This window comes from Neurospora crassa, linkage group V (assembly GCF_000182925.2).
Source record: "Neurospora crassa OR74A linkage group V, whole genome shotgun sequence".
Lineage (NCBI taxonomy): Eukaryota > Fungi > Ascomycota > Sordariomycetes > Sordariales > Sordariaceae > Neurospora > Neurospora crassa.
This window is the reverse complement of record NC_026505.1, coordinates 3,724,827-3,751,110: the sequence shown is the minus strand read 5'-3', so window position 1 is coordinate 3,751,110 and position 26,284 is coordinate 3,724,827. Positions and strand designations below refer to the sequence as shown.

General features: G+C 52.1%; 7 protein-coding genes across 7 annotated transcripts; 3 read left to right on the top strand and 4 right to left on the bottom strand.

Annotated features, from left to right (window-relative positions):
• Positions 1–724: 724 nt before the first annotated feature.
• On the bottom strand, positions 725–3,919 carry gh16-1 (glycosylhydrolase family 16-1). Its single transcript, XM_956346.2, has 3 exons — positions 3,262–3,919; positions 2,694–3,201; positions 725–2,629 (listed from the first exon to the last, which is right to left on the bottom strand). Exons 1-3 carry the CDS (start codon positions 3,409–3,411, stop codon positions 1,110–1,112), a joined length of 2,178 nt encoding a protein of 725 aa, XP_961439.1. The 5' UTR covers positions 3,412–3,919; the 3' UTR covers positions 725–1,109.
• A 2,573-nt stretch (positions 3,920–6,492) lies between these two features.
• On the bottom strand, positions 6,493–7,664 carry NCU01351 (hypothetical protein; the record flags this gene model as incomplete). The annotated part of the gene is made up of 2 exons (XM_956344.1): positions 6,493–7,419; positions 7,482–7,664. 2 exons carry the CDS (start codon positions 7,662–7,664, stop codon positions 6,493–6,495), a joined length of 1,110 nt encoding a protein of 369 aa, XP_961437.1.
• A 712-nt stretch (positions 7,665–8,376) lies between these two features.
• On the top strand, positions 8,377–9,204 carry NCU01350 (hypothetical protein; the record flags this gene model as incomplete). Its single annotated transcript, XM_956343.1, has 4 exons — positions 8,377–8,507; positions 8,634–8,648; positions 9,007–9,101; positions 9,161–9,204. The coding sequence occupies 4 exons, from the start codon at positions 8,377–8,379 to the stop codon at positions 9,202–9,204; spliced, it is 285 nt and encodes a 94-aa protein (XP_961436.1).
• Positions 9,205–10,001: 797 nt separating this feature from the next.
• On the bottom strand, positions 10,002–15,201 carry NCU01349 (hypothetical protein). Its single transcript, XM_956342.2, has one exon. It carries the CDS (start codon positions 14,289–14,291, stop codon positions 10,602–10,604), a length of 3,690 nt encoding a protein of 1,229 aa, XP_961435.2. The 5' UTR covers positions 14,292–15,201; the 3' UTR covers positions 10,002–10,601.
• A 1,476-nt stretch (positions 15,202–16,677) lies between these two features.
• Positions 16,678–18,090, bottom strand: NCU16998 (hypothetical protein). The gene has a single exon (XM_011396533.1). It carries the CDS (start codon positions 17,375–17,377, stop codon positions 17,069–17,071), a length of 309 nt encoding a protein of 102 aa, XP_011394835.1. The 5' UTR covers positions 17,378–18,090; the 3' UTR covers positions 16,678–17,068.
• A 450-nt stretch (positions 18,091–18,540) lies between these two features.
• Positions 18,541–20,954, top strand: NCU01348 (agmatinase). The gene is made up of 6 exons (XM_956341.2): positions 18,541–19,233; positions 19,297–19,393; positions 19,457–19,547; positions 19,624–20,240; positions 20,333–20,448; positions 20,516–20,954. Exons 1-6 carry the CDS (start codon positions 19,099–19,101, stop codon positions 20,636–20,638), a joined length of 1,179 nt encoding a protein of 392 aa, XP_961434.1. The 5' UTR covers positions 18,541–19,098; the 3' UTR covers positions 20,639–20,954.
• Positions 20,955–22,058: 1,104 nt separating this feature from the next.
• NCU01347 (hypothetical protein) lies at positions 22,059–23,859 on the top strand. Its single transcript, XM_956340.2, has 2 exons — positions 22,059–22,410; positions 22,535–23,859. The coding sequence occupies exons 1-2, from the start codon at positions 22,279–22,281 to the stop codon at positions 23,555–23,557; spliced, it is 1,155 nt and encodes a 384-aa protein (XP_961433.1). The 5' UTR covers positions 22,059–22,278; the 3' UTR covers positions 23,558–23,859.
• Positions 23,860–26,284: the final 2,425 nt, after the last annotated feature.

The window sequence follows — 26,284 nt, the reverse complement described above, 5'->3', positions numbered from 1 at the left end:
GTGGGGAGTGACGCGTGGGATATATCGGGGAGTAATGAACTTATGCTGTGGTATGGTAAGGTATGGTATGATGTCGGACGCTATGGTAGACAAAACAAAACAAACGCAGAAGGGCCGGGACCACAATAATAGAGGCTATGAAAAGAGGAGAGTTAGATACAATTTGGTATCGAGGTGTTATAGGGTGGGGGGTTCACGCTTATAGATGTCTATCATTATCATTCCGTCATAACTTTGAGGCAAACCTGCACAAGTCATCATTCTTGTTCCGTAGAACAAAAGTCAAACCAAGAAGTACTGGCTTAAATTTTACGGTATGTTCAAGCAGGGGAATATATTTTAGTGTAGGATTTTGCAATGGAAGAACACAACTATAAGCGGAGGTTTAGCGTTGATGAAAGGGCACTATAGAAAATGTAGATTTTTACGTAGTGCATAGTCTTAAAGCGGACAGCATAATCAAGATATCATCGTCATAATCAATGGCCTGGGCAATCAATGTTTGGCTGCAATATTAACGGCTTAAACACATCATGTTCAGGCTTAGGAGGTTACACAAGAAAGGTGGAGGTACCTAGGTAGGTATACGACTTCAAGTTATAGTCGTCACTGCCGGATGATCATGTTACAACACTCACTACTCCCCACAGGGATATTTCTACATCTCGGTCAGCCCAATCTTAGGAAGCATCAAAATCACATCACGTCTTGAAGCGTTCATTGTTGTAGTCTCAACTCCAAGGGAATGAATATAAATTCTTCATATTCTTCTTCGTCTCAGTTTCTCTTCTTCATCTCCTAGATATATTCAAGTCTAGACATCTCATCTGTCTTCCTTGCACACACAACACAAAGACATGTACACATATCCTCCTCATTCCATTCCACATTGCTCCGTCGCTCCGTCCATTCGCAAGACCAAAAACCAAAAACCAAAATCAACAACATCCAAGAATTATGTAAAAACGACCAAAAAAAGGTAGGTATCCCAACAATATCAAAAAGAGCAAACCAACCCCAATATGTGCACACACACACGCGTCCCTTTATCTCATACACTCACTCTCTCTCTCTCGAACACTCCCCCAATTTTTGGTTTGCATTTTGCTTTAAAGAGCAAGCAAAGCAGCAACACCAGCGACAACACCAGCCACACCGACACTCATCAAAGTGTTCTTCTTGCCTGCACCAGCGGTCATCACGGGCGCATCCTCAGTAGCAGTAGCAAGAGGAGGCTGGGCGATCGACAGGCTATAAGGGGAAGAAGAAGAAGAGCTGCCAGGAAGGCCGGTGTTGGAAACGAGAGGAGCGGAGAAAGTGCTGTCGAGAGCGCCGTTGTTGTTGCCGGGGAGGGTAACGGTCGGGAGGGGGCCAGTGGCGACAGGAGGGATGGAGCCGTTGCCGTTGCCGTTGCCGTTGTCGTTGTCGTTGCCAGAGCCAGGAGCGCTTCCGGAGGGGACAGGGATCTCACCAGAGCCGGAGCCGGAGCCGGAACCGGAGCCAGTGCCAGTGCTGGGAGCGCTGCCGGTGGCCGCAGGGGGAACACCCTCACCATTGCCATTGCCATTGCCGTTGTTAGAGCCGCCAGAAACAACAGGGACACCGTTACCGCCGCCGGGAGCGTTGGTGGGAGCGGGGTGCTGGGTGACGGGGCAGACGGTGGTGGAGATGGCAATGACGGAGGTGACGACGCGAGCAGGGCAGTTGGTTACGGTAGCAGCGCAAGAGGTGACGGTGTAGTAGCTGGTCGCGTAGACGGTGGAGGTGGTCCACTGCTGGGGAGCAGTGATGGTGCTGTTGGGGAAGAGGCCGACGCCAGAGGAGGAGTTGCCGTGGAAACCGGCGGAAGGACCACTGGGGGATGAAGTGATCATGGGAGAACTGCCGGTTCCGGTGGCACTTCCACCGGGGGCAAAGATGCCAGAGTAATCGTCACCCTCACCCTCGTCCTCGTCATCGCAGTCGGTAGTGCCGTCAGTCCCAGTAGGGAGAGCCGCGGAAGAGGTGGCGGTGATAGAGACTACGTCAGAGCCGGAGGCAACAATGGAGGTGGAGGCAATGTTGCTGAAGATCTTGGTGCCGGAAACGACCTCGGGGCTGCGGATGGCGGAAGCGGAAACAGCGGCGGAAGCGGAAACAACGGCGGAAGCGGAAACAACGGCAGAGCTAGAAACAACCTCGGAGCTAGAAGCGGCCGAGCTAGAGACGACAGAGACGAAACTGGAGGTAACGGTAGAGCTGATGGCGGAAGAAGTGGTGCTCGAAGAGATGGCAGACGAAGTGGTGGAAGGCAGGGCCTGCTGGAGCTGGTAGACGTCGATGTACTTGATCTTCCAGTAGACATCCTCGAAATCCTGGGGGTTGTTCGAGACATATGCGTCGCAAGTCTTGGCCTTGGCAGCGCACCTGGGATCATTACCGAACTGCGGTCCAGCAGCATCACCGCAGAAGTTGATGTTGAGGATGAAACGGAGGTCCTTGAAACCCCTCTCGACATCGCAGGTCTTGCTGGTAACCGACATGTGCGGCTTACCCCAGGTCGCGGGGTCGGGAGTTCCGTTCTCGATGTCGGCGGGCTCGGTGGCCCAGCTCCAGACACTGAGATGTTCGTCGGTCCATTCGAAAGCATCTAAACGTGATGATATTAGCACACTTCCTAATACCTGGAGTTCATTCAAGACGAGTTTACTCACAAACACCACCCTCGGGGTTGCCCCATTGGCCTGTACTCTCCATCACACCACAGCCCTGGTTGACCCACTGGCCTAAAGCGGAGTTGTCGCAGTTGGAGGTCTGGGTAACCTCAGTGTGTGTATCAGGGGCAAGCAGGCACTCGCCAACCTTATCAGGCTTCCCGGTGTGGTAGGTGATCATGTTTCGATCGGACAGTGACCACATCTCGTAAATGTCGACTTCACCGTCCTCGGGCCAGTTGTCGCCGACCATCCAGAAAGCGGGCCAAGCACCACATACAGGCTTGGGGAAGTGGCTGAACTTGGCAATGAACAGACCGTTGTTGTATGTGGCGGTACTCTCGAGACGGACACTCTTACGTCCGGCGACACCGGAAGTCGTGCTATCGACACCAATGCGGACATCATCGCCTTCGGCCTTGAACAAACCCGAGGACACTGCCGCATCCTTGCCCAGGTATTTGACAAACCCACTGTTGGGATCCTTCGTCTTCTCATCGTGGCCACCCTGTATTTCAAGATACCGTCAGCAATATCCTTGTCATGTAATCGTCTCATAGGTTCTCACCTCAAAGAAATTGAACTTGTCGGCAAAGTTAGCCGAGTTATAAGACTCGGACAGCTGATAGGTCTTGCCGGAGGCAGGAGAGCTAAGGGCAGAAACACCAAAGGTATAAGCCAGGGCAACAGCACCCAGCTTGAACATAGACGGAGCCATGACCGTCGAAAAGAGTGACAGTGATTACTGAAAAAATGAGTGGACTTGACGTACGATACGTCAGAGGACGAGCAAAAAGAAATGCTCTGAGAATAGAGTAGCTACTGAAGCAGCAAAGAGATAGTCTTGGCTGATGGGGCACCAAAAGAAGAGAAGAAAAAGATCATCCATCTTGGGGGGCTTTGGGCCTTTTGTTCTGACACGCGCGGTTGTACGTTCTTACCCATCATCACATTGGAGGGTTGGGAGGGCACATCTAGCCGAGCGGGACCTAGGAACCGAGAGGTCCTCCCCAGGCCTGTTGAGGCTGATACGGTGGACCAACATGGGGCATCGCTAACCGGAGATTCGTGCTGAAAAGGGCAACACTGAGGTGGATGGTCCAGACTCGGGGTAGTATTGTCAGGGGTAAGCTACGGATCCGCCCACGGTACCTGGGAGCATATCGGCGGCTCATATAGGCCTGTTGAGGGATGGCGCTGCATTGTCGTCAGTTTTCACAACGAAAGCGTCGTCAGTCAGACCCTGGATGGCCCTTTTGCCCTGAATGGCTAAGCTGGTAGACAGAAGAGCACAGGCGAGCAGGCAACAGCAAGATGCCAAGAGAAGCATCATGGTCGACACGGGCCATCTTTTCAGAAGAAGAGGCCGGCTTCCCTTGACGGTCATTCATGCCTGGACAGAGGCTCGGTAGGTTCTGTCAGAGATATGATGCTGTCTCGCCCATCTTTTCTCTCTTGAGTTTCAAGACCAGGAGATCTTTTCCAGATGGATGGCCATCATGCAGTGAATGCATGTCAAACTTTCTCATGCTCTGATTGGTTAGCCGACGTTCCTAGAAGGGAAGAGGAGGAGGGCCGGGAGTGGACAGGAAGCTAGGGAACGAGATGGTCAAACTGCAAGAACAGGGTCTCATGGAGGGGGAAGCCGAAAGGCGCAAGCAAAAGTTGCTCTTGTCCCATTGGCTGTCTGTGATAAGCTTTGATATGTGTACATATGTGAGTGCCAGCATCTCATCACCAACTGGCGGCGCCGAGAAAAGGGGAGAATGCAACAGTACAGTGGTGAGTGAGTGCTCAGTCATCGAGAATACCTACACTACACTACCTAGTGTGGTGCCATTTTGGGTACTGTACAATGGCCATGTGGGTATGGATCGTATGGGACCTAGGTGAACCTGGGGCATCGAGAGAAGGGAGTCCCGGATTCACAGCTCGCTCTCGGGGAGGCGCAGTCAAGATTGGAACAACGGAAGAAGTTCAGGACTTGTGAGCAAGGTCTGGCGTGAAGTCCTTAATTCGTTTGGTGAGGGTCCAGGGGCATCTCGGCGGTCCTGGTGAGTCTCGCCAACGGCGCCCACTGCTACATTAGTGTACGAGCGTAGCCCCACTAACGCCCGGTGGGCCCATCAATAAAATGATTGTTAAGTGGAAGGTTCTCAAGGAGAAGTCAATGCAACGCATCGAAAGTGATTGACTGAACATGTTTGTGTTGATTGATGACTTCCACACTGCTCGGTGATGTCGGGGTCTTTCATGTGAATGTTGATCACTGCCTCCCAAGACCATTTACAAGAAGAGCCGCAACCGGCACGCCAAAGCTGTTAGTTAAAGTTGTTCGCTTATCAGAGTCGATCACCAAGGCGACCGGGTAGCCATGATGAACCGAACGCTGGAGATGTTGCAGATCCGGCACCGTCGCGTTTCATGGACTTGTGAAGAAGAGGGTGAGTGCCGGAACGTGGGAGCTGACCTAATCCAGACCTCCATGGGACCATCTGCCCGGGGACAAACAGCGGCCCGGGGGGAAAGAGGGTTGCAGCGGCAACAACGCCGCCTGGGCCCGGCATCAGGAGGAGGAGGCGCTCAGTGGCGTTCAGGGGTGTTCCTTACTGGGTGTTTGTTTACGCCGACCAGCTAGCCGAAATCAACGTCAGCCAGCCATCACCACCACCCTCCAAATGGTAACCAAGATCCAAAAGAAAACACATCAACCATACCTACCTTACCTATCACGAACACGGAGGATATGGCCGATATTACCGACACTACTTAGGTACGTATCCAAAGGCTCTCCACCGTGACGACTTTGGACTGATAACGACTATAGGAAATTACCATACACTATTGGCTGACAGGTCCCTGTTATTAGCCCGTTGTGCCGGGTCCGAATGCGACCCCCCTTTGCACTACAGCACCTCATGCATCCATATTTAGCTCCGGATAGATTACGTGTTGACTCTATTGGAGTTGAGTACGAAGGTGACGGCGTAGACCGGAAAGACTCATCAACTTCTCACCTTGCAGTTCCTCTCGCCATAGACACCGGCGAACAATGTTTGTTTGATATCGTGGAGACTGGTATCACATACTCCTAACCCTCAAGCACTGAATGGTTCAAGTGAACAGCCGCCAACAGACACCTTGTCGGGACCGCGGGAGGGATGCAGGTCTATGCCATCGTGGGGGCATCAGGTAGGAACGTGTCTACGGAAATTTACCTCTGCAGAAGGAGATCGCTCGCGTGGAAAGAGGCTATCCCGCGTGGAAGGATGCCGCCTTTGGAACAAGAAGGAACCACTTACCCCAGGGAAAGCAGCTGTCGACAAAGAGTCAACCTGGAACCCAGATGTCTGTTCGGAAGTCTGGTAACTACGAGCAATTCATGTTTGAACCTGGCCCTCAGCCTTTCAACTGCTTTCTTTCAACTAATCTCACGGCCTCCTCACTCTTTTTCCCTCGAAAAAAAAACGAATTTCCTCGGGGCAGGCAAGTCATTTTCCACCAAAACCCAAAGAGACCAAGCAAACTCACGTTCACACGAAGCACTTGAACCTTGGTTCGTCTTTTCATGTTTTAGAAAGATTACCTGATCATCTGATCTAGACTAGTCGTTCCCTTTCATCTTCATTCTCCTCCTCTTTTTACCATTAACAATTATCACACCCACCACAATATCTCACAAGCAGCGCGAACAACCCATTCATATCCTCCGTTACAACAAACAGAAACAAAAAAAAGACAAAACCCCAAACGTTTCTCTCCCATCCCATTATTCCATCATATCCAACTCGGCAGAAACTCAAAGAAACCAAAACATAACTCCACCGACAATCATCAACCCCGCCGTAGCAGTCTTCTTCATCTTCTGTGCACCAGCCGTCACCACAGGCGGCGGCGAGACCCCAATAGGTGAGGAAGCCGACGTCTCGCTTGCTGGAGGTGTGGTGGGCACAACAACAGGCGGGCTTGGAGGCGTGGGAACAATAACAACAGGCGGGTTCGGAGGCGGAGCCGGAGCCGGAACCTGAGTTGTCAGAGTAGTGGGAACCGGCACCGGCACCGGCACCGGAACCTTGGTAGGCAAGGTGGTAACCGGAGCAGCGGTAGCGGTGACAGTATCAGTCTCGCAATCAGTGGAAGTCTCCACCCACTTGGTCTTGTGACTAGGCCAAGGCTTCTTGGTCCAGGGGCCGGGATGGGGAGCGCGGGTCGGGGCGGCGGAGGCGGATGCGGAAGCGGAGGCCGAAGCGGAGGCCGAAGCAGTGGTGGTCCACTCTGGCCAAGGGCCGTGGGACTTAGTCCAGTGGTAGTGGTCCCAGGTTTTGGAGGCGGAGGCGGTGGTGGAGGGTTGGCTGGTGGTGGTGGGTGGCGGGAGGGTAGGGGCGCTGTTGGTATTGGTATCGGTGTTGGTGTTGGAGGCAGTGGTAGTCCCCGTAGTAGTGGCAGTGGTAGTAGCAGTGGTAGTGGCCGTAGTAGTGGCAGTGGTAGTACCCGTAGTAGAGACAGCACCAGTGGCTGTAGTAGAGGCAGTGGTTGGAGGAATGGTTGGGGCAAGGGTCGTAGTCCTGGGGAAGTAAGGAGTACACTCATCAGGCGCCAAGTTGAACGGGGCCGGGACAGCATAGACGCGGCAGTTCTTCTGGCAGGCGGCATTGCCGCTGACGGCGGAAGACTCCCAGCAGGTGGCTTGACCGTCGTTGCCAGCGGGGGTTGCTCCAACCAGAACCTGTCGTTTCTCATGTTAGTTGATCGAGGTACCTAAGCATGGAGGGTGCAGGTGGCACTTACGGCGTTGCAGTCCACTCTATTAAGAGCAAAGGTTCCGTCGCATTGGACAATGGAAGAGCCGGAACAGTAGGAGGCGTTGGGAATGGTGCATCTGGCTCGACCTTCGAGGTCGATATAGAGTCCCTGAGCGTTGGCGAAAGTAGCCGAGGCCACCAGTGAGGCGAGGGTAGTGAACGTCTTCATTTTGGCCGGGATCCTGACTTTTCTCTTGGGAGTTGGGGTGCTTCAGAAGAGTGCAAACTCAGTGATGTTCAGAAGGAAGACAATAGCCAACAAGCGAGTGATGTTGACGAGATAGGTAGATCGGGAGCAGCGAGCTGGGTTAGACAAGCATATGACAGTAAAGGTCAAGATGATGAGGAACCTGATGTGTCGATGAAGAAGGAAGTTCAAAGTCGGAGAACAAGATCACCCTTTATAAGAGGGAACCTTCCCCTCTCGAAGACCACTCTAGGTATGGGCCCCAACGAGAGAGCTCCCAGGGATGGACGACCATGGCTGCTATGATGGACGAAGACGGCATATTGAAAATCCTCGATGCTCCTCCCCGTTTCCGAACGTCCAGTCAGCCACTGGCACGACCTCGAGAACAAAGCATTTTTCTGATTTTCACTATCGTATATAGCGAGCAATCAGTCGGATCTTTGCACGGCATACTATGACACTACGTTACATACCCGAGGTAAGAGGAGCAAGTAGATATGTATGTACGCAATAGGCAGTGTGCTACTGTCTTGAAATCTCTGCAAACAAAGGCCAAGTGCACTCTGACAACTACCCTACCAGCACATTGTACGTGCGTGCGGACGATTCCTAACCCGGCACTTACCTGACCTCGGCCGAACCGAGCTGAACGATTTTTTTTTCGTCTTTCGATGCTAGAGCGTCAGGCTCCATGGAGGCCGTTCACAACTCATTAGCGACACCATCAGCATGCCCTGAAGAAGAAGAGGTCGCCGTTTACGGAGGGTCCATATTTACAAGAATAGAAATCAAAACTCGATCAAGCTCTGTGGGGTTAGAAAGGTAAGTAGTTCCAAGACCATGTTTTGCTCCCGGCAGTCAAGAGTCAAGAGCGGGCGGCCATTTGGAGTGTATCCCCTCTGGTCACTCGACTATAGTGCGTTCTTCAAGTATTTTTTTTTTTACCAGAACCGGTGCTCGACTGTAAGAAGTCATGAATGCTAGATTACTGTCTGCGGTCTTCAGGCAGAAATTGCTAAAGTTGCTAACGGTTTTCGTCTCAAACTGGGTAATATTCGTGATGCTATCGTCAAGTGTCTTGCAAGTTGCAATCTCGGGCGGTATCTTTCCGCCATCCCCGTCCTCGAATCTTTTTTTGACCGCAATCGGAGCATGACACTACCTACGCATTGCTACTACCACTACTGTCATAACTCTGAGTGTGTACCACCTACTATCAGCTATCCACCACGAATGGGTATGCTCATGTTAGTTGATTGGAATGTACTCGTCACTATTGCAGGACTTAAGACCCAAAAGCAACTAAAAATACCAACGGCAGCGGCTTGATCTTGGTCTTAGTTATGGGCGGCGCGCTCGGTTGCTCGGCACTCACCGAAAACGGCCCGCGAAGGCATCAACATGCCGATGACGTTGGTACGTACCTACCTACGGTCCGCAAACGGACTGACTGACTTTGGGACTTTTCGCTGGAGTTGTCCCTCTTTCGCACGCACCCGTCCGTATAATCAACAGTTGAGCAGCTCCTTTCTACTTGATATTTTCTTCACATGCGTAAGTACCTGAGACGGTCTTTCTTCGGGGTATCTAATTTCGAATTGGGATCTTTCTCTTTTCTTCCTCGAAAAAACAACAACAACATTTCTTTGTGATAACTGGGATCTTGCTATGTATGTATGGGAGGTCGCTCGCTACAATATGCCTACGGGAATGGGATCAGTGTCCAATTCTCTTCTTGTCACCTCATATCCACACACTAAGAGGGTTTCGCTCCCTCTATAACCGCTCGAGCTATGTTTCCTAATCACCCGATGTGAAGGATATCGTAACTGTGAAACCGAGAAAAAGAAGAAGAAAAAAATACGACGACACTTGGAAGAAAACAGATCAGACAAAATCATTTTGAAAAGCATCATTTGAAAAAAGAAAAAAAAAAAAAAAAAAAGAACTTGAGTTACCTAGATTAATATGAATCGGTCGGTGCATTTCATGTCCAAACTTTCCTCTTCCCCCTAACCAATCATGTCATTACATGTCGTGTTCCATTTCCTTATACATAAATATGGTTGGTACCACCTAGAACCGTCGAAACCCTCAAATACCCCTCCCTCCTCTATCAACGTTTCATTCATGATCATCATAATCTGATAACTGCCATCACAAGGAAAAAAAAATTGTCTTCTTAGTCACCCGTGCCACCGTCATTCATCGCTTGAACCAATAGAGAGAGCGAAAAAAAAATAAAAAAATAAAAATAAAAATCAAGAAAAGAAATTTGAGAGAAACATCAAGAAATCATACAAGGATATATATAAAAGGTATGTAAACGTTGAAAAATCACAGCCCGCCCGCTCGCCCAGTTCTTCCCTTATGCTAGATTGCAAGTAGTGTTCTTGTTTTGTCGTCGCTTTCCCTGCACCTAGGGTAAGCGCTGAACGGCTAGGAAAATGCGTGGAAAGGAGCGAGCTACAAGACAACGATGAGAGAAGTGGTATATGTAGCAATGTTTTGTGAAATCGAACTCCGCCCTTCGAAAACAAAAAGGGAAGACATGCCCAAGAGAGAAAAGGAGAAAAAAAAAAGAAAGGAGTGTTGCCGTTTTGGATGATGGATGTTGGTACTATGTGTATGTGGGTGTGTATGAGTGTAGGTGTCTTCGTTCCTGGTCTCATCAGGTCATACTCTCATTGCCGTGTTCTCTTCTTGTTGATTCAGTTGTTTCGTTTCGTACCGCATAACAAATTCGTATCGTAACCATGATCCTTCTTCTTTTGGTATATTCATGATCAACATGATTCTGTGACCTCTTGTCTTCTTTGTTTTCGTGGCGTTGGTGGTTCTTTTTTGTCAGCTCTGGTGACAGCTTCGTGCATTTGTGTTTCTCATGCCCAATCAACTCCAAAATCTTGAACAAATTCAGATAGGTGACCCCCTCCCTAACCTAGGCGGCGACCCCCTGACAGCAGGCGGTGACTGCCCCTGTCCCTGCTGCGGCTGAGGCTGACCCTGACTCATCGCAAAAATCTCTCTCCCTGTATCATGCTTGATCACCTCCCCCAACCCGTCCCTAACAACTCTTGGGTGACTTATTGTCTTCCGCATCTCATCCCTCTTCTTCTCCTTCCGCTTCTCGCTCATCCTCCGCACAATGTTGACCTTTTCGTTCAAGACAGGTATAATCTTCTCGCTAAGACTGCCGCGTCTTTTCACGGGCGGTGGTACAGGCGCGGCCGTAGTAGTAATGGGTGGGGATACAGAGTGGCCGGTCGCAAAGGTGGATACAGATGAGGGGGTGAGGGGTGGCGCTGCTGACATGGCAGGAGCGGGAGGAGGTGGTCGTTGGCGCTGGAAGAGAGCACCGTAGTTTCGACGGACGCGGGGCGGGTAGAAGCGTGGGTTTTCGGATGACATAGAGGGCCGAGTTGAGCTTGAGTCGGGCGAGATGGATGGTCGAGGAGGTGCTTCGGTAGAGATGGACGGTCGGGATGTATCCGATGGCGAGGAGATGGACGGTCTGGTAGGTCTTTCGGACGAGATGGATGGCCGTGCCATGGACTGTGCCATAGACTCGAGGCTTTGCCGGATCTTCATGACCCGCAGGTTACCGCTCGGCGTGCGTCGGATGGTCCGCTTGTCCCGTTCGGGCATGTCGCCGCTGTCTGTTGAGTATGTGGCGTCGTACTTTGAGCCATTGCGCAGGGGCATGATGGCGAATGCCTTCTTCATCCGCTGGCTCAAGCTCCGCTTGGGCACCAGACCGGGCCGTTGGGGGCGGTTGTCGATGGGTGGGTAGTCCCAGTGCTCCTCGTCTTCACTTCCGCTGTCGGAGAAATCAGACTGGTAGGATGGTCGCCAGTCGGGATGCAGTTTGTCTGGCTCGACGGGGGCGTCATCGGCCGTGAAGGACCTCTTCAGGTGGGGTCTCTTCAACCTACCGCTGCTGCCACCATCTGACTCGTAATTTTTGGTGTACTTTGACAAGGAAAATGTGCGAGTAAGGAAACCCGGACGAGTGCCAGTTGTCTCGGAGGTTCGGCGGCGGCTCAGCTTCCGGCGGAGCATGGCGAATCCGCTCTCGGGTTTGGGCTCGTCTGACTCGGGCATGTCATCGTAGAAATTCCCAAGCTCCTTCTGTCTTTCCGTAGTAGGTGTCAGGCCAGAAGGCGTTGCCGGGATGAAGTTGATGGCCGGCGGCGGTTTGGGGGGTGCTCTCGGGTTCCTCAAGGGGGAGAAATTGGCATCTTCCCTCGAGAGGTCCTGTGGCGGTGTTAGGGGGTTTCCTTCGGCATCTGTTGCGGCAATGGCGGGGGTGGCCGTTGGAGGAGACCTCTGACGATCCAACGAAGAGGCCTTGGACGGCTTGGTCGAGTTGTCTACAAGCATCACAGACGTGTTCTGATGCTGGTGCATGACTATCGCCCTTGCTTCGGACACTTCGGCATGTGAGGCGCCCGTCTCTACAGAGGCTTGCGAGAAAGGTGTGTGTTGGACGGAATTCCTCTTGTTGTATTCGTAGCTATGACGAGGACCTCCATCATCATTGTGATCAGCAGGAAAGCTACGCGGCGTTCGCGGGTCACTGTTGTCAAAGTTGCTTGACTGAATGGAAGGAGAGAACTTGATATTGATAGTTCCAGATTGGCGTCGCTCTGGCTCCAATTCATTTCCGTCAACCGTCTTGCGGTAGTGTCTGGAGGTATTTACCGGCTTCGGAGGCGGTCGCTTTTCCCTCTGTAGTCTCTCCACTGCCCGTTCAACCGTCTGCGAAGCCTTGTGTTGCTCATAAAGCGCGTCATGAGCTCGGAGGCTTTCGGCGGTGAGAGAGCCGGTCCTCGACACGTTGCGACTGGTAGGAGCGGAAAGAGATGATGACCGTTTAGGAATATACGGCGGAAAATCGGCCGTTCGTGGGTCGCCGGCTCGAGATCTGTCGGACTCAGAGATGGTCCGGCTGCGCCGCGGCTGGTCCATATATATGTCTATCGTAAAGTTGCTTGCGGATGCATACGATCGTCCAACAGAGCTCAGACTCTGGCTTCGCCGCGATCTCCGACTGCTCATCGACCGGAGAGAAGGAGGTCTTCCGTTGGACTTGAGAGAGGTTCGACGCTCTGGGACAATCACCACAGGAATTGACCCAGTTTTCCACACATCCCTTCGGGCTTTCCGGCTCGAGATCGAAGTGGTGGAAAAATAGCTTTCGCGGGGGGCGGCACCCGACTTTGGTTCTAGCGGTGGCGGTCGGCGTTGGAACACATCTGATGCCGGAACCAAAGCCGGAGCCGGAGTACAAACAAAAGAAGTAGTTGATGGAGCAAGATCGGAAACGGAATCGCGCAGAGGCAGAGTAGGCTTGCGTACGTGTCGGAGAGTGTTGCGTCGCTGAGAACCCGTGTCATCACCGACGACTATTGTGCCCATAATTGTGGATGTGCCGGACTGGTTCGAGGTCGTAGAAAAGCGCCGTGTGTCCCCGCTCGTGGATGGCTCCGAGAGAGGGAGGCCCCGTTGCTGTTCCTCGAGGTTCATGGCGCGCAAAGGCAGTACTATCGTTGTCGCATTGGTTGTTGGTGTAACTGTCGTGGTGGTCGGTGGTCCCATAAACACTGAGTTGCGGTCCTTGGTGTTATTCGAGGCGGGTGCAGCACGTCGCCTGCTGACAATCACATTCCTTTCCAAGTTTTCGTCCCATTCCTCTTCCACGTCTTCATCAGAATTCAAGTTCCCTCCCTGCGTTTCCTCGCCGCCCCACCCGCCGTCGTACGCGTCTCGCCCAAGCTGAACTTCCCTCTCTGTTGCTGGCGTTAATCCATCTCCAACGCTTGAATTTACCCCGATATCAATGCCCAAACCTACAGTCTGCGGTTGCAACTTGGCTCCTCTGTTAGCCTGACGAATGGTACTTTGCGATGTTCTTCTCGACGATATCTCGGGCCGCACAGTATCTTCATTTCCTGGAGTGATAGGGACTTCAGGCGCTGTTTTGAAGGATTCCGATCTTGAGTCTATCGTTGTCGCATTGGACGGCATCCGACCACCGACAGCGAGCCGTGGCCGGGGCCGGGACTGGGCCAAGAACTGAGACTGAGACTGGGCCTGGGCCTGGGCCTGAGTTTGGACCTGTAGCTGGGGCCTGGTAGGCCGTCTGGGTGGTTCTGGAGCGGGCGGAGGAATTCTTTCAGGAGTCAGATTCGGAGTTGGCGGAGTACGTTGGTTCGGCGGCGTGGTCGGGAGACGTGGCTCAACATGCTGGACATTATCTGTGCTTTGCAGCGGACTGCCCGAGTTTGTTGGGCTTGACTGGTCTATCGACTTCATCGACTTGGCCGACGACGAGGCACGTGAATGAGCAGGCGGCGTTGGCGGCGGTTCGGGGCCGGCTGGTCGATGTCTTGACCGCCGTAGCTGGGTAGGCCGCGAAGGTCGAGCGGGACTTGAGCTTCGCGAACCAGTCGACGACGCTGTACCCGGACGGGGCAAAACCTTGTGCCTTCTGAAAATGCGCTGTGGGCTTTCCGTTCCATCCGCATTTCGAACCATGACATAGTCGGCTTCAGAGTGAACCATATTGGGCACCACCGGCCCAGCATCAACATTCCCTCTCATGACAACTCAAAAGGAAAGTGAGGCGAGTCTTGAAGATGTAACGAGTTGGATGTAACTTTTCTTCTTTTCTGTCTCTTCTTCTTCTTCTGCTGCTGCTTCTTCTTCTTCAGTGTCAAGATCCGAGCCAGGGCGCGCGCATGTTGTGTGTGTATGTGTAACTACAGGTGTGGACTTGGTAAGGCTTCGAATAACTGGGAGACGTTTGCTTCTCGGGCCCCCTCCGGACACGAAGACCCTTGAGGCTCAGCAGCAATGCCGAGTGGCTACTACCTCTGTAAGTCGGCGTCGGGTACCTTGCGTTGGGTACGGGCCTTTCTGAAACACAGACAAGTGGCTCTGATGAAAACCTTCCCGGCTGGTTTGTGCTAGCAGGCTGGGCGCAGGAGAGACGGGCACGACTTGGGAGACTGGGGATGCTGGTGAGTGGTAGAAACAAGCAGTGGCCGCAGTTTCATGACCGGCCTTTTTGGTGCAAAGCCGGTGGAGGCAACGGCTGCCGTCACCAATCGCGCCGTCAACAGCGGTGGCAGTGGGAGCAGCGGCAGTATGTAGCAGCAAGCAAGCACTCAATGGGGAGAAGACTCCACGAGACAAGCTAGACCCTCTGTGCTATCAGGTCCCGGCGCATGGTTCAAAGGGGGAGGAAAACAAATAGGCTCGATTCCAGCCTCTTGAGTGGGGCGGGTCCCGTCCTATGAATGGTATACAAGATCTGGCGTCTGATTGCTGCGTTTCGAATTCTCGGAACGGCAGACGGGTCGGCGATGAGTGGCAAAGTGTTGTTGTGGCTCGTCGTGGTCGAAGCAATGGAGGGACTCGAAACTCGGGAGATGTGGAAAAGGGAAAGGGCAGGGCACGCTGGCTTGTTTGAATGTTTGGCACCGAACGGGCTTTGATGGTTTGAATGGCCTGGATGGATGGATGCGCTTCGCTGGGCCCAGGCTGGATGGCGATGAGGCGGCTTGATGGTCGATGATTGGCTGGGAATATGACGCAGCAGGAAATACGAATAGGGATGGGGATATGGAAATGGAAATAGCCACAGCAAACTCGATCTGGACTTGTGTTTATTTTTTCCGCTGGACGGGTCTGACGGGTCTTTCTGCAGGTCGCGAGATGGAGCAGCTGTCTAGAGCACGCGGTCTAAACTGGCAAGACGTTCTATGACTGGCACAGCTGGCAGAATGGATCCAGATCATGAAAATCAGACAGTGATAATTCGATGCGAGTCGTTGACCGTACTTTGGGTTTCCTGTGATGCTGACCCTGGTTGCCTGGCTAACGCTGTTTTCTCGGGAACTGAATCGTTGTTGGAGCTGTCGTCGTTACGTGGTTAGAGTTGCCAAGAGGATGGAACGACGATGATTTGGAACGAAGACGGAAGAGAAACAAAGAGGCAAAAACAATGACTTGCACATGGGAATTTCGTAGGGCGATCAGAGACCCTGGTCCGGGTCTTTCAGTTCCTTTCGTTATTTTACAAGCAGGGAAATGGTTCCGTCTGCCGCCCCAGATTCCAGATTCTCCGTCCATCGAGCGGCACCACTTTACCACATGCAAAGTGCCTGAACTTCCTGTGAGGTACGCATGTATACAGAAATGACAATCCAACCTCGAGAATGGAACAAGTGTTGTCAGTCAGTCAGTGGCACCCCCTTTTGGTGCAACGGTGGATGCCCGGAGACGGATGGACAGATAGATGGTGGACCACTGCATGTCCCATCCGCGCCATCCACACATGGGATGGGATGGGACGAAAGCGCCCGTCTCCTCTCGTCTCCTCTTCCGTCACGGTCCTCTTGTTCTTCTTCTTTGCGGCGTCGCGCCTCAACAAAAAAACTGGCACCTGCGCCTCCCCTTTTTCCTCCTGCTAGCTGCTTGTGCATCTATCTGTACCATTTTCTGTTGAAATTCATCATCATCATCATCATCGTCCTCCTCTTCTCCGTTCCCCAGCCTCCTCAGACCTCGGTTCGGTGCTGGCCGTCCGGGTCATGTATTGCCGCCCTCACCGTCGTCGAGCTACCTCTAGGTCGGCTCCTCGAGCTAGTACTATACTGCGGTAGCTTGCTAGGCTCTTCAGGTACCAGATGGATGAAAGTCGGGGTATGTAAAGACTACTGAAGTCTGAAACGAAACCTTTGTCGAATCAAACCACCCAGGTGGAGGTACCTAGCCCCCACAGCCCCTCCCGTCGTCTGTGCGCAGTCTTGGAAGCACACATCGATGTATGTACCTGTAATGGTCGGCAGGCAACCTACAACCCGACCGCTATAAACCTCCGGTTCAAAAAAGGTAAAACACCACTGACAAAACCAACACAAAACAAAACCCAGCTGTGCGCATCGGCCAGACCGTCGGGTTGCCTTGCAGGCTAAAGCAATCAGGAGGCTCATGGCGACCGATTCGATTCGATGCCGTGAGACGCAATATGCCCGACCATGTCCCGGCCAAGGTGAACAGCCCCCCGGAACAAAGGTCCAGACCGGGGCGGAGCACCTTACATCGATACCCGACCTGCCGGTTTTCCATCTTTTACCATGCCATGATCGCGACGACCAAGGCGACCGCGGCGACAGCGGCATCGACAACAACCATCAACGGTGCTGGAAGCCATACATATCTCCAAGAGCCCCCAGGTGCTCCAGTCTAGTGAGACAATGACTGCGTCTTCAGCTGGCACAGTCCTCCCTCAGACACTTACCTGCACGCGTAGTGTAGAGATGGTGCAGATCATGAGCAACGAATGAGATATCAACTCCCATGTTCGACTCCGTTCAGATGCTGCTGCTGCTGCTGCTGCTGCTGAGGACCCGAGGTTGGGAGCAGACGGTTCGAATGGCGGTCGAATGGCCTGGCAGATTTCCTGGACTGGTGTTGCAAAGGAAGAAGCTCCGAGGGGTCAACAAAAGACGAGTGACATGAAGGTGGGCTGAGGTGGGGTAGTAAATCAAGGAAGGGCCCGAGCCCGGTGGAGGTGTTGGCAGAGTGGTGACGCCGTTTGTTCGGGTTGCCCTCCAAGTCCCAGCTACACTACAACCTAAGCCAACCTCCAATCCATCAGCAGCACCTCGACTCACAACCATTTGCCATTGCTCCCGCTACGAGCTCACGAGATCTCGAATGTCACCAGTTCGAAAAGAATTGGGTCCTCCTTGATGGCTGGTTTGGGAAACAATTGTGGCTCCGTTTTTCTTCGGTTCATCCCATCCGGCACCCTCCTCCTTCGCTGTTCCATTCTCATGGTACACCTGCACGACATTGCACAGACACACCAACGCCAACGACACCGCGACACCATCTCAGCTCTGTCAGCCCGTGGCTTGGATCTCAGCTATCCCGGAACTTCTTGTCGCCTTCTCCCGGTGTCGTCTAGTGTCAAGTGGCACCTTGACACTTAGGAGTGTGTGCTGCTACACCCGCTCTCGAGTGCTCGGATTGTGTCGTTACCTGCGTAAGACGCATGATCTGATGTTTTCAACGTCTCTGCTTATGTTGATCGCCGTTTGACTTTTTGACATCGCCTGGAGTCTAAACAGTCATGATCCAGACGCCGTTAATAAGGCCTAGTTGGCTCGCGCCACATCAAATCGGTGCAGTCCACTTGAAAGAGTCGATGGCCTCGAGATAGGGCATGGCGAGCGCCCAAAGTCTCCTCGTCAGCGAACTTGGCCAGTCAAATATAGAAAACCCTGCCACTCATGATTTGTTGGTAGCAGCATGAAATGCGTAGTGTAGCGCGCTTTTGACAGGGAGTGCTCTCTATATCTTCAAACAAATTGATAACATCTTTCACAAGATGCCGGTTCTGCGATTGTGGCAATCGAGGCCTCGTTCTGGTGCTATGGTTGCGATAAGACGATGAAACACAGTACCAAGATCTCAGTAAAAGTGTTAGCAACATTAACTACCGGAGTATCAAGATTCTGCCTGTTCTGTTAGCACACTATCTCGCTCTATTCAAGTATGCCCAAAATGGATATAAAATGACATCTCCTGCAGAATGGCAAAGATCCTTCGATTCACATATCTCCAAAGATGGGCGAGAAATCAAACCAACGGGAATTCGCATTTCCGGTAGATAGCTTCTCGCCCTTATCTCAACCCCGCAGTCATTAAGACGCAGCTACGATGCTCAAGCTCAGTCTACGACTGGATATCTCGTCATCCATCATGCCGTTCCACGAGATTTTGACTTGAGATGTCCACGATCGGTGGCTGCTGCACCTCATCCGGAGATTTCCATCAGTGATACCAATGAACTCGCATGTCGGCGTGGGAGTGACCTACATATACTCGTCGACGACGAGCTTGCAATTGGCTCAGTGTCTTAATACGTCTGGCTCTTATCTATTACGTATCACGTCCCTCCCACTTACGATGACTCTGCTTCCTCATCCTCGAGTTGTATTTTACATAACAAGATTTCTACATCGCATTATCCGCTTCATTCTTCAGCAGCAGGCGGGTCGCATGAACGGACGTGGACATGTTTTCCCGTTGGACGATCGACAAGCTACCCTATCAGTGACGAGACGTCGACCGCGAGCCTCCCATTCGAGATAAGTGAAGCTCTGGATGGTGAATAATGATAACACGACATAGTTCTACAACATGTCGCGCTGCTGCAGCGAGGAACGGGATCTATAATGCTGCCTGACCCAATTGATGGCGATAGATAACTTTCCACCGAGACACTGCGGGAAATTTCAATAAAAGCTCATGGTGCCAACCCCCTTTCAGACCTCAAGACTGCCACTTGTCTCTGGTCTGTCGTTAGGACTTATCATCAGCAAACTCGCACACGATGTTGCGCCCAACTTTCATCGCTTCTTGCCTTGCTGCTGTTGCGGCAGCACATGGTGACCATGATCAGAAGGTCGTCGCTGGTCCTCATCAAGGATTGTGGTACAACACGTTACCGGGGGATGGAGGCACTCAAGTATGCTTCGCACCCGAACAAAACATAGCGATGTTTAGAAGTTGAGACTGATGCTCTCAACAGGCAGATTCCGTTTTCTCTGGCATCTCGACCTTTGGCCGTCTCCCATACCTACCATGTCTAGCCAGCAAAGACATCAACTACGACATAGCTTTTATTGGTGAGTGGCCAACCCCAGTTCTAGACCCAAGACACTATATAGTAACCAATTGTCTTCATAAAGGCGCCCCCTTCGACACCGGCACTTCGTATAGACCTGGCGCTCGCTTCGGTCCTTCGGGAATCCGTCAAGGGTCTCGTCGACTAAACCTCTAGTACGCCCCCTTCGTACAACTAAACCACATCACCATATGCAATGGACACTAACCTTCCCTCTCCCTCCCTTCACAGCGGCGGCTACAACGTCCCCCTAGCTACCAACCCCTTCAACAGCTGGGCCACCATAATCGACTGCGGCGACATCCCCGTGACCTCGTATGACAACACCTTCGCCCTTTCGCAAATCGAACGAGGCCACCACTCCATCCTTTCCCGCAAACCCACCACCGATTCTGCTCTGCCAGGTCCTTCCCTCCAGGGTAAAACCCTCCCACGCGTGATCACCTTGGGAGGCGACCACACCATTACGCTCCCCCTTTTACGGTCCATCAACCGGTCCTACGGCCCCGTTTCGGTCATCCACTTTGACAGCCACCTCGACAGCTGGCGACCCAAAGTTTTTGGAGGGTCTCCCTCAGAAGTCGCGTCGGTGAATCATGGGACTTATTTCTACCATGCGGCGCAGGAGGGCTTGTTGAGAAATGATAGTAATATCCATGCGGGGATCAGGACGACGCTCAGTGGCCCGAGCGGCTATGAGAATGACGGGTATTGCGGGTTTGAGATTGTGGAGGCGAGGGAGATTGATACGATTGGGACGGAGGGAATCATCAAGAAGATTAGGGAGAGGGTGGGTACGGAGAAGCCGGTTTATTTGAGTTTGGATATCGACACGTTGGATCCTGCTTGTGAGTTCTTATTGTTGCCTTTTCCCTTTTCACTTGTCTGGTCTGTTTGATGGTGCGAATTGAAGCTGATAAGTGAACGTTGTTTACGGCAGTTGCCCCAGCTACTGGAACCCCTGAAACTGGCGGGTGGTCGACTCGAGAGCTTAGAACGATTTTGAGAGGGCTGGAGGGAATCAATATCATTGCTGCTGATATTGTTGAGGTTGCAGTAAGTTCCTCTTCCAGTTGTCTCCTGGTTGTTTCGAAGACTCATTGACCGTCTCTTTCACTTCTAGCCTGCCTACGATACCAACGCCGAGCATACGACCATGGCGGCAGCCGATGCGTTGTATGAGATCATGAGTATCATGGTCAAGAGAGGACCGCTCAGCCTAGTCAGTGAGCCGCACGATCTTTAAAGTGTTGGCAGATGATGGACAACCGAACACGAACAAATCGCCGACCAACGCATCATGAAGTGTGTTTCTGCGCTTGGAGATGGTGAATTTAGGGGATGTGGTGAAAGCAAGTTTACCTAGGCACTGACAACCTTCCAACACCATATAGAGTGAGCTTCTATGGATGAATCCGAGTTATTTATTGAATGCTGATTCATAATGATTTTTCCAATGCCCTTTTCAAGTCTCCCCATTCGTTCCTTGTCTCGGACTTTCACTTATAATATCCTTCACATTTTGACGGTACACCAGGTGCTAATGAATTCTGGTTACTTTCCATTGAGCTTTTCTGACAACAAAGTATCAACAAGTACGAAAAGAAAACACTTGAGTAATCCAACCCCAAACATCCGCTCCACCACCTCATAAATCTCCTCTCCACCCACCTCGCCAGCACAAACACCACCACCGCGCGCAAGTACATTACTCCAATCAGAACTTTATGGGAAGGTGCTTCTTGACTTGTGAATCAAACGACTTCAACGGTGTGTCCAAGGGTGTCCGACTCATTGAGTATCTACGCTCCCGGCCACACCACACCACAACTACACAGCCGGATATCTGCACGCGGAATGCGGCTCACGAGAAGCGACATCCAAGATAACGGCATCCTACTGTTACCATGCCATTGGCATGCTCCATAACTTTAGGTTTGTTCGTGTGTCTTGATCGGTGGCGTTGTGCACGGGATCTCACATCGTCTGAGACTGTAGATGTAGTATACGCCAAGTGACCTGATTGAGGAGGATGACTGCCCCCTGGTGTTGATGGATGTCAACTATGATGGGAATTGCTCCTGCGTCAACAACCGTATATTGTTTCTTCTTCTTCCTCTTTGTTCTCCTTCTCTTTAGGAATGCCACCATAGTAGCGTGGTCGGCGTCAAGACTGGCCGTCCTGGGAGGCAGGAGCGATTGTGGCAGACTGCAGTAAAAACAAGACGCTCTCACTCAGATGACTCTTGGAAAACTTCCACTTCCGTTGCAGCATTGAAGCTTTTCTGAGTAGCTTAATACAGACACGACCTAGTTGATACGTAAATTTCAGAAGTTTTCAGGTATGTTCAGAGTTCTGGCGATGGACGAACTTTTGGTTTTTGATAGCTTCGCTTAAAGTCGAGGCTACTCCAACCCCCTGAGCATACCACAACACCAAACCTTCAGCATCACAACAATTACCTGGGCAAATTCCCTGGGCCTCGCACTGATGACTGAATAGCTCATACCAACTTTCAAGACCCCACAGTCGTTCGATTTCAATGACCAATCCACAAGTTCGCTGATCGAACCAAAGAAGCGAGGGGACTTTTGAAACGAAACATGGGGGAGAGTTATTGCCCCGCGGTTGCGAGCCGAGGTACGAAAAAAGTCTCCGCCATCCAGGCAAGTATCCCGTGACGACAAGGCGGTATAAGTCCATTATCAAAGACGACGCAACACCATAACAACAACGACTTATGCTAGAAACCAGTCTGGATAATACTTAGCTACCTACTTAACCAAGTGGTGCCCGATAGACGTGTCATTCCACGACAATTCACAACACTCACTAATCCTTTCTTTGAAAGATAGACTGACAGACCACACACTTACTTCGTAATCATGTTGTCGTCGTCGTCAACTTCCGGTTCGCAGCAACAACCGCCCATTATCCTATACCACTACCCGTTCTCGCCCTATGCCAAACGGATAGTCTGGTATCTTCACCTACGTGGCATTCCGTACACCCAATGCGTAAGTTCCATTCCATCATCAGCGGATGTAACTCGCAAAACCCCTAAATCTACGCGCTCCTATTACTTTGCCACATCATTCTCACATCACACACACATCCACTTACTTACTCACACTCCCACAGCTTCAACCAATGATCCTCCCCCGCCCCGACCTCTCCTCCCTCCTGGGCATCAAGTACCGCCGCATCCCCCTCCTCTCCATCGGCCGGGACGTCTACCTCGACACGCGCCTGATCCTGTCCAAGCTCGAGGACCTTGATCTTCCCTCCTTGAACCCCAAGCTCTCCGCCGCCCCCGGCACCGATGCCCTCGCCCTCCAGAGCTTACTCTCGCACTACTCCATCGACGGCGGTCTCTTCAGCCGGGCCGCGCAGCTTTTGTTTTCTCTCGATAACCCCTTGCTGCGCGACCCCCAATTTTTGGCTGATCGCGCCGACTTCGTCGCGGGAGGAGGAGCGGGCAACGCGCCCCCCTCCCAATTTTCTTCGAGGGAGGAGATGGCAGCCTTGGGTCCCGAGGCGCTCGCGGACCTCAGGGATTACTGCCAAATGCTGGAGACGACGGTGCTAGCGGATGGGCGGAATTGGATTTTGAAGAACAGTACTGACACTGACAACGACAACAACAACAACAGGCCAGGGCTGGCGGATATCGAAGCCGTGTTTGTGCTGCACTGGGTTATGAGTTTGCCCGGGGCGTTGCCCAAGGAGCAGTTTAACGACGACAAGTTCCCGAGAGTGTGGAAGTGGGTCGAGAGGTTTCGGGTGGCTGTTGGGGAGACTACTACCCCCACACAACAGACAGCTGCTCAGAAGAAGGGAGATGGTAACAACAAGGTCGCAACGATCAAAGGGGATAAGGCACGGGATTTGATCTTGGGCGCGAGGTGGAATGAAGATTCAGAAAAGAAGGAGGTGGAGGCCGGGGAGGCGATTGTGCAGTTCCATGGCCTGAAGAAGGGGACTTTGGTGGAGGTGTGGCCGACGGACAGCGGGTCGGCGCCGGCTCATAGGGATGTTGGACGGTTGGTGAGTTTGGATTCCAGGGAGGTGGTGATTGAAAATGAGAAGGGCGTGAGGGTGCATGCGCCTAGGCATGGCTTCCGGGTGAAGCCATCTTTACAGGCGGTTGCGAGCAGCTTGTGAAGTTCTTCCCAAAGTGCTTGATGTCCACCAGAGATCTGAAGCATCTCATGAATGATGCTGGTTGTTCTGGTTGGTCAAAAAGATCAAATCATGGATGGCTTGAAAGTCATCGGTTTTGAGGAAGGGGGGGCGCGCTCGGAGCCCTGTCGTGGACTTTTGAAGCTCTATCCTAATGGACAGGGTCAGTGAGGCCAATAGGCTAGGTACGTCGTGAACGATGAGCTGGGTTAGTGTTCTTGCCTTAGTACAGGTGGTGTAGCACTAAAAGTTATGTGATCAAGAAATGTCGATAATCTCTTCTCATCTCTATGGCTGCGATCGAAACGTACTTGGACCTACAGAGTCCATTTGTGACAACACAAGTTACGACAAACATTGGGTAAATGGTATGCTTGACGTTGCCAAAGATGGAGATGAGTAGGTACAACACCCAGGAACAGAGTGCTTTGAAACTCCAAGGAGTTCGGCTATGGGTCGTAACCGCTAGGATCAACCCGTCACCACCGAGACCTGCAGCAAGATGTTCAGCCCTAATGATTACCTCTAACGGCAAGTGGTCTTTAGTCTCGAACGGTCTTCTTTGATTGACGACGGCGGGCCTCAGCTTGGTGCCTCACACTGTCTTGAATGTGATGTTTGATGTTATCTCCCAGCATCTCCGAAAGAAACGACCTTGAGTTGACTGCCGGGAGCTTTCGACTTTCGGCGAGGCCACGGACGGCCCGCCGCAAGTTCGTTGGCTTCGTGCTTGTGTTACCTCAAAAGGTCTTTGGCGCTATTTGTTTTGTTTGTGCGGCTATAGCAAGTACAGTTAGTGAAGTTCAACCGTCGCTTGGACGCGAGAACGCTCGCAACGAAATCACAGAATGATGCTGCCATCAACAATGCGATTTGGCGTCAACTAGCCAAAGAGCCTCTGCATGTCAATCGTGAGCTCGTGGTAGGCTTCCAGCCTTTGTGCTGCAGTTTAGTTTTGCGCTTCTGGGGCATGAAAGAGAAGCCGAGGGAAGATGGAGAGATCGACAGCGGCCAACAGCACCTGCAGAGCACTATTGTTTGTGCGGCTGGACTTCCCCTTTTCCCCTTCCCCCGCACTCTCGGTCGGTGACTTCACCACACGGTACGGTGTCAACATCGGGGAGCCGGCCTCCGTCTCCAGCGCCGCGTCCATCCCCGCACCGGATAGAGGGCGAGGAAGATGACGAAATCGGCACCCTCTACCAAGCGCTGCAACCCTCAAGGCTGGAAGATGATGAGAAGAAGGGCTGCTCGTGTTGTGTTTGTCCGGATTCCCATAACTACCGTGACCACCCAAAAGGTCGAGTTCGGAGGCTTATGCTCAAAGAAGGCATTTCTCCCACTGTTTTTTTCCCATTTCGTGTTGGCGTCTCTATTTCCTACTGTGTGGCTATAGTTGAAGAGTTATTTTAGGTGCCGTCAGAGAAGGTGGTGCGAAAAGGGAAGCTGATTCGCCCGGGGACTAGTGTACACTATTCCAGAGGTTGACCATGGTGAATCTTTTGTACCGGTTCGGCGTACTTGTCGTACTGCTCTCGAAGTTGTCGACCCGTTGGTTCGTGTACACGACCCTGAACCAGTATTTTCCAAGAGCTGTTGACCAATCCTTCATCGCCAGAGGGGAGCAGCGAGAAGACGCCACGGTGCGGGATCCAGATCTCTCCAATCACTAAGCAGAGGCCATGATGAATGACCGATTTTTCGAGAGGAGGCTCGTTAGTAACGGCGCGACAAAGCAAGAGTCAAGATCTGTCAAGAAATCGTGGATGGGCGTCTTGCGTGTTCATGTTCCTGGAGCGTTTGGTCTTGCGGTTTTGCGCCAGTGCTGGCCTTGCTGGATGCAGGAAACAAAGTGAAAAAAAGAAGCCAATGAAATGTCTTGTGGAAGTCTCTTCACTTCAAAGTCGTGGTCGCGCGGACCAAGTGGCGGCCCTTGGTGCGTCCATGCAGTGCAAGCGTGCATGCCCAATTTCTACACTACCTTCGTAGAGGTATGCAAGTGCGTCATAGGGGGCACAGGGGGTCTAACCTAACGAGTACATGGTCACGGGGGTACGCGAAAGCCAGAGTATGTAGGGGAAGGAAAAAAAAAAAAGAAAAAAAAAGGGGTTGACTGCGAGACTGCATGGTTGACTGAACTGAGCAGAGCACTACACCCAAATCAGTTTTATCCCCTCCAAATAATGACCCAACCGTGAACGATATGGGAATGAATGCTATTCCACAGGGCTGGCTGCTTACGAACAGCGCAGGGCGCGAAATTTCCCGATGACCGCGCCAAAATCCGATAACAACTGCGGACCTCCCGTCTGTATGGAGCACCCGAGCGAGTCCACTTTGGTGATGATATTCATAGTATATTTTCCCAGAGCCGCGCGACGGATCTGTTCATCCGTCCAAACTTGGATTTCAGCCTGGCAAATAGGCGACGGCGAGGCGAGGAGAGACAGATCGGGAACCACGGCAACTGGCAGCTGGCCTAGGCCAGTTGTTGTTCAGTTGTTGTTGTTGTTGTTGTTGTTTCTGGCAGAAGGAGTTGGGAAATTCAGTGGTAAGAAGTTGGGAACTTTTCAACACCGTGCGAATTCGCCGGCTAAGAAGACCGACCTCATTCAGTTTTTCCAAGACCACTCACCAACTGAATTCCATCATTATTTTGTGTCGCCCACCGTTACGTCATTGATGCCAATGAAGTCGGACGAAACCAGC

What these genes read in the sequence shown, in the direction of transcription:
- gh16-1 (XM_956346.2), bottom strand. Translation starts at nt 3,411, where the DNA reads ATGGCTCCGTCTATGTTCAAGCTGGGTGCTGTTGCCCTGGCTTATACC. An exon ending in ACAAGTTCAATTTCTTTGAG is followed by an intron (nt 3,202 to 3,261) that starts GTGAGAACCTAT and finishes CTTGAAATACAG; the next exon opens with GGTGGCCACGATGAGAAGAC. An exon ending in CAACCCCGAGGGTGGTGTTT is followed by an intron (nt 2,630 to 2,693) that starts GTGAGTAAACTC and finishes CATCACGTTTAG; the next exon opens with ATGCTTTCGAATGGACCGAC.
- NCU01349 (XM_956342.2), bottom strand. Translation starts at nt 14,291, where the DNA reads ATGAGAGGGAATGTTGATGCTGGGCCGGTGGTGCCCAATATGGTTCAC.
- NCU16998 (XM_011396533.1), bottom strand. Translation starts at nt 17,377, where the DNA reads ATGGTTGTGAGTCGAGGTGCTGCTGATGGATTGGAGGTTGGCTTAGGT.
- NCU01348 (XM_956341.2), top strand. Translation starts at nt 19,099, where the DNA reads ATGTTGCGCCCAACTTTCATCGCTTCTTGCCTTGCTGCTGTTGCGGCA. An exon ending in CTACGACATAGCTTTTATTG is followed by an intron (nt 19,394 to 19,456) that starts GTGAGTGGCCAA and finishes GTCTTCATAAAG; the next exon opens with GCGCCCCCTTCGACACCGGC. An exon ending in CTGATATTGTTGAGGTTGCA is followed by an intron (nt 20,449 to 20,515) that starts GTAAGTTCCTCT and finishes TTTCACTTCTAG; the next exon opens with CCTGCCTACGATACCAACGC.
- NCU01347 (XM_956340.2), top strand. Translation starts at nt 22,279, where the DNA reads ATGTTGTCGTCGTCGTCAACTTCCGGTTCGCAGCAACAACCGCCCATT. An exon ending in GCATTCCGTACACCCAATGC is followed by an intron (nt 22,411 to 22,534) that starts GTAAGTTCCATT and finishes ACACTCCCACAG; the next exon opens with CTTCAACCAATGATCCTCCC.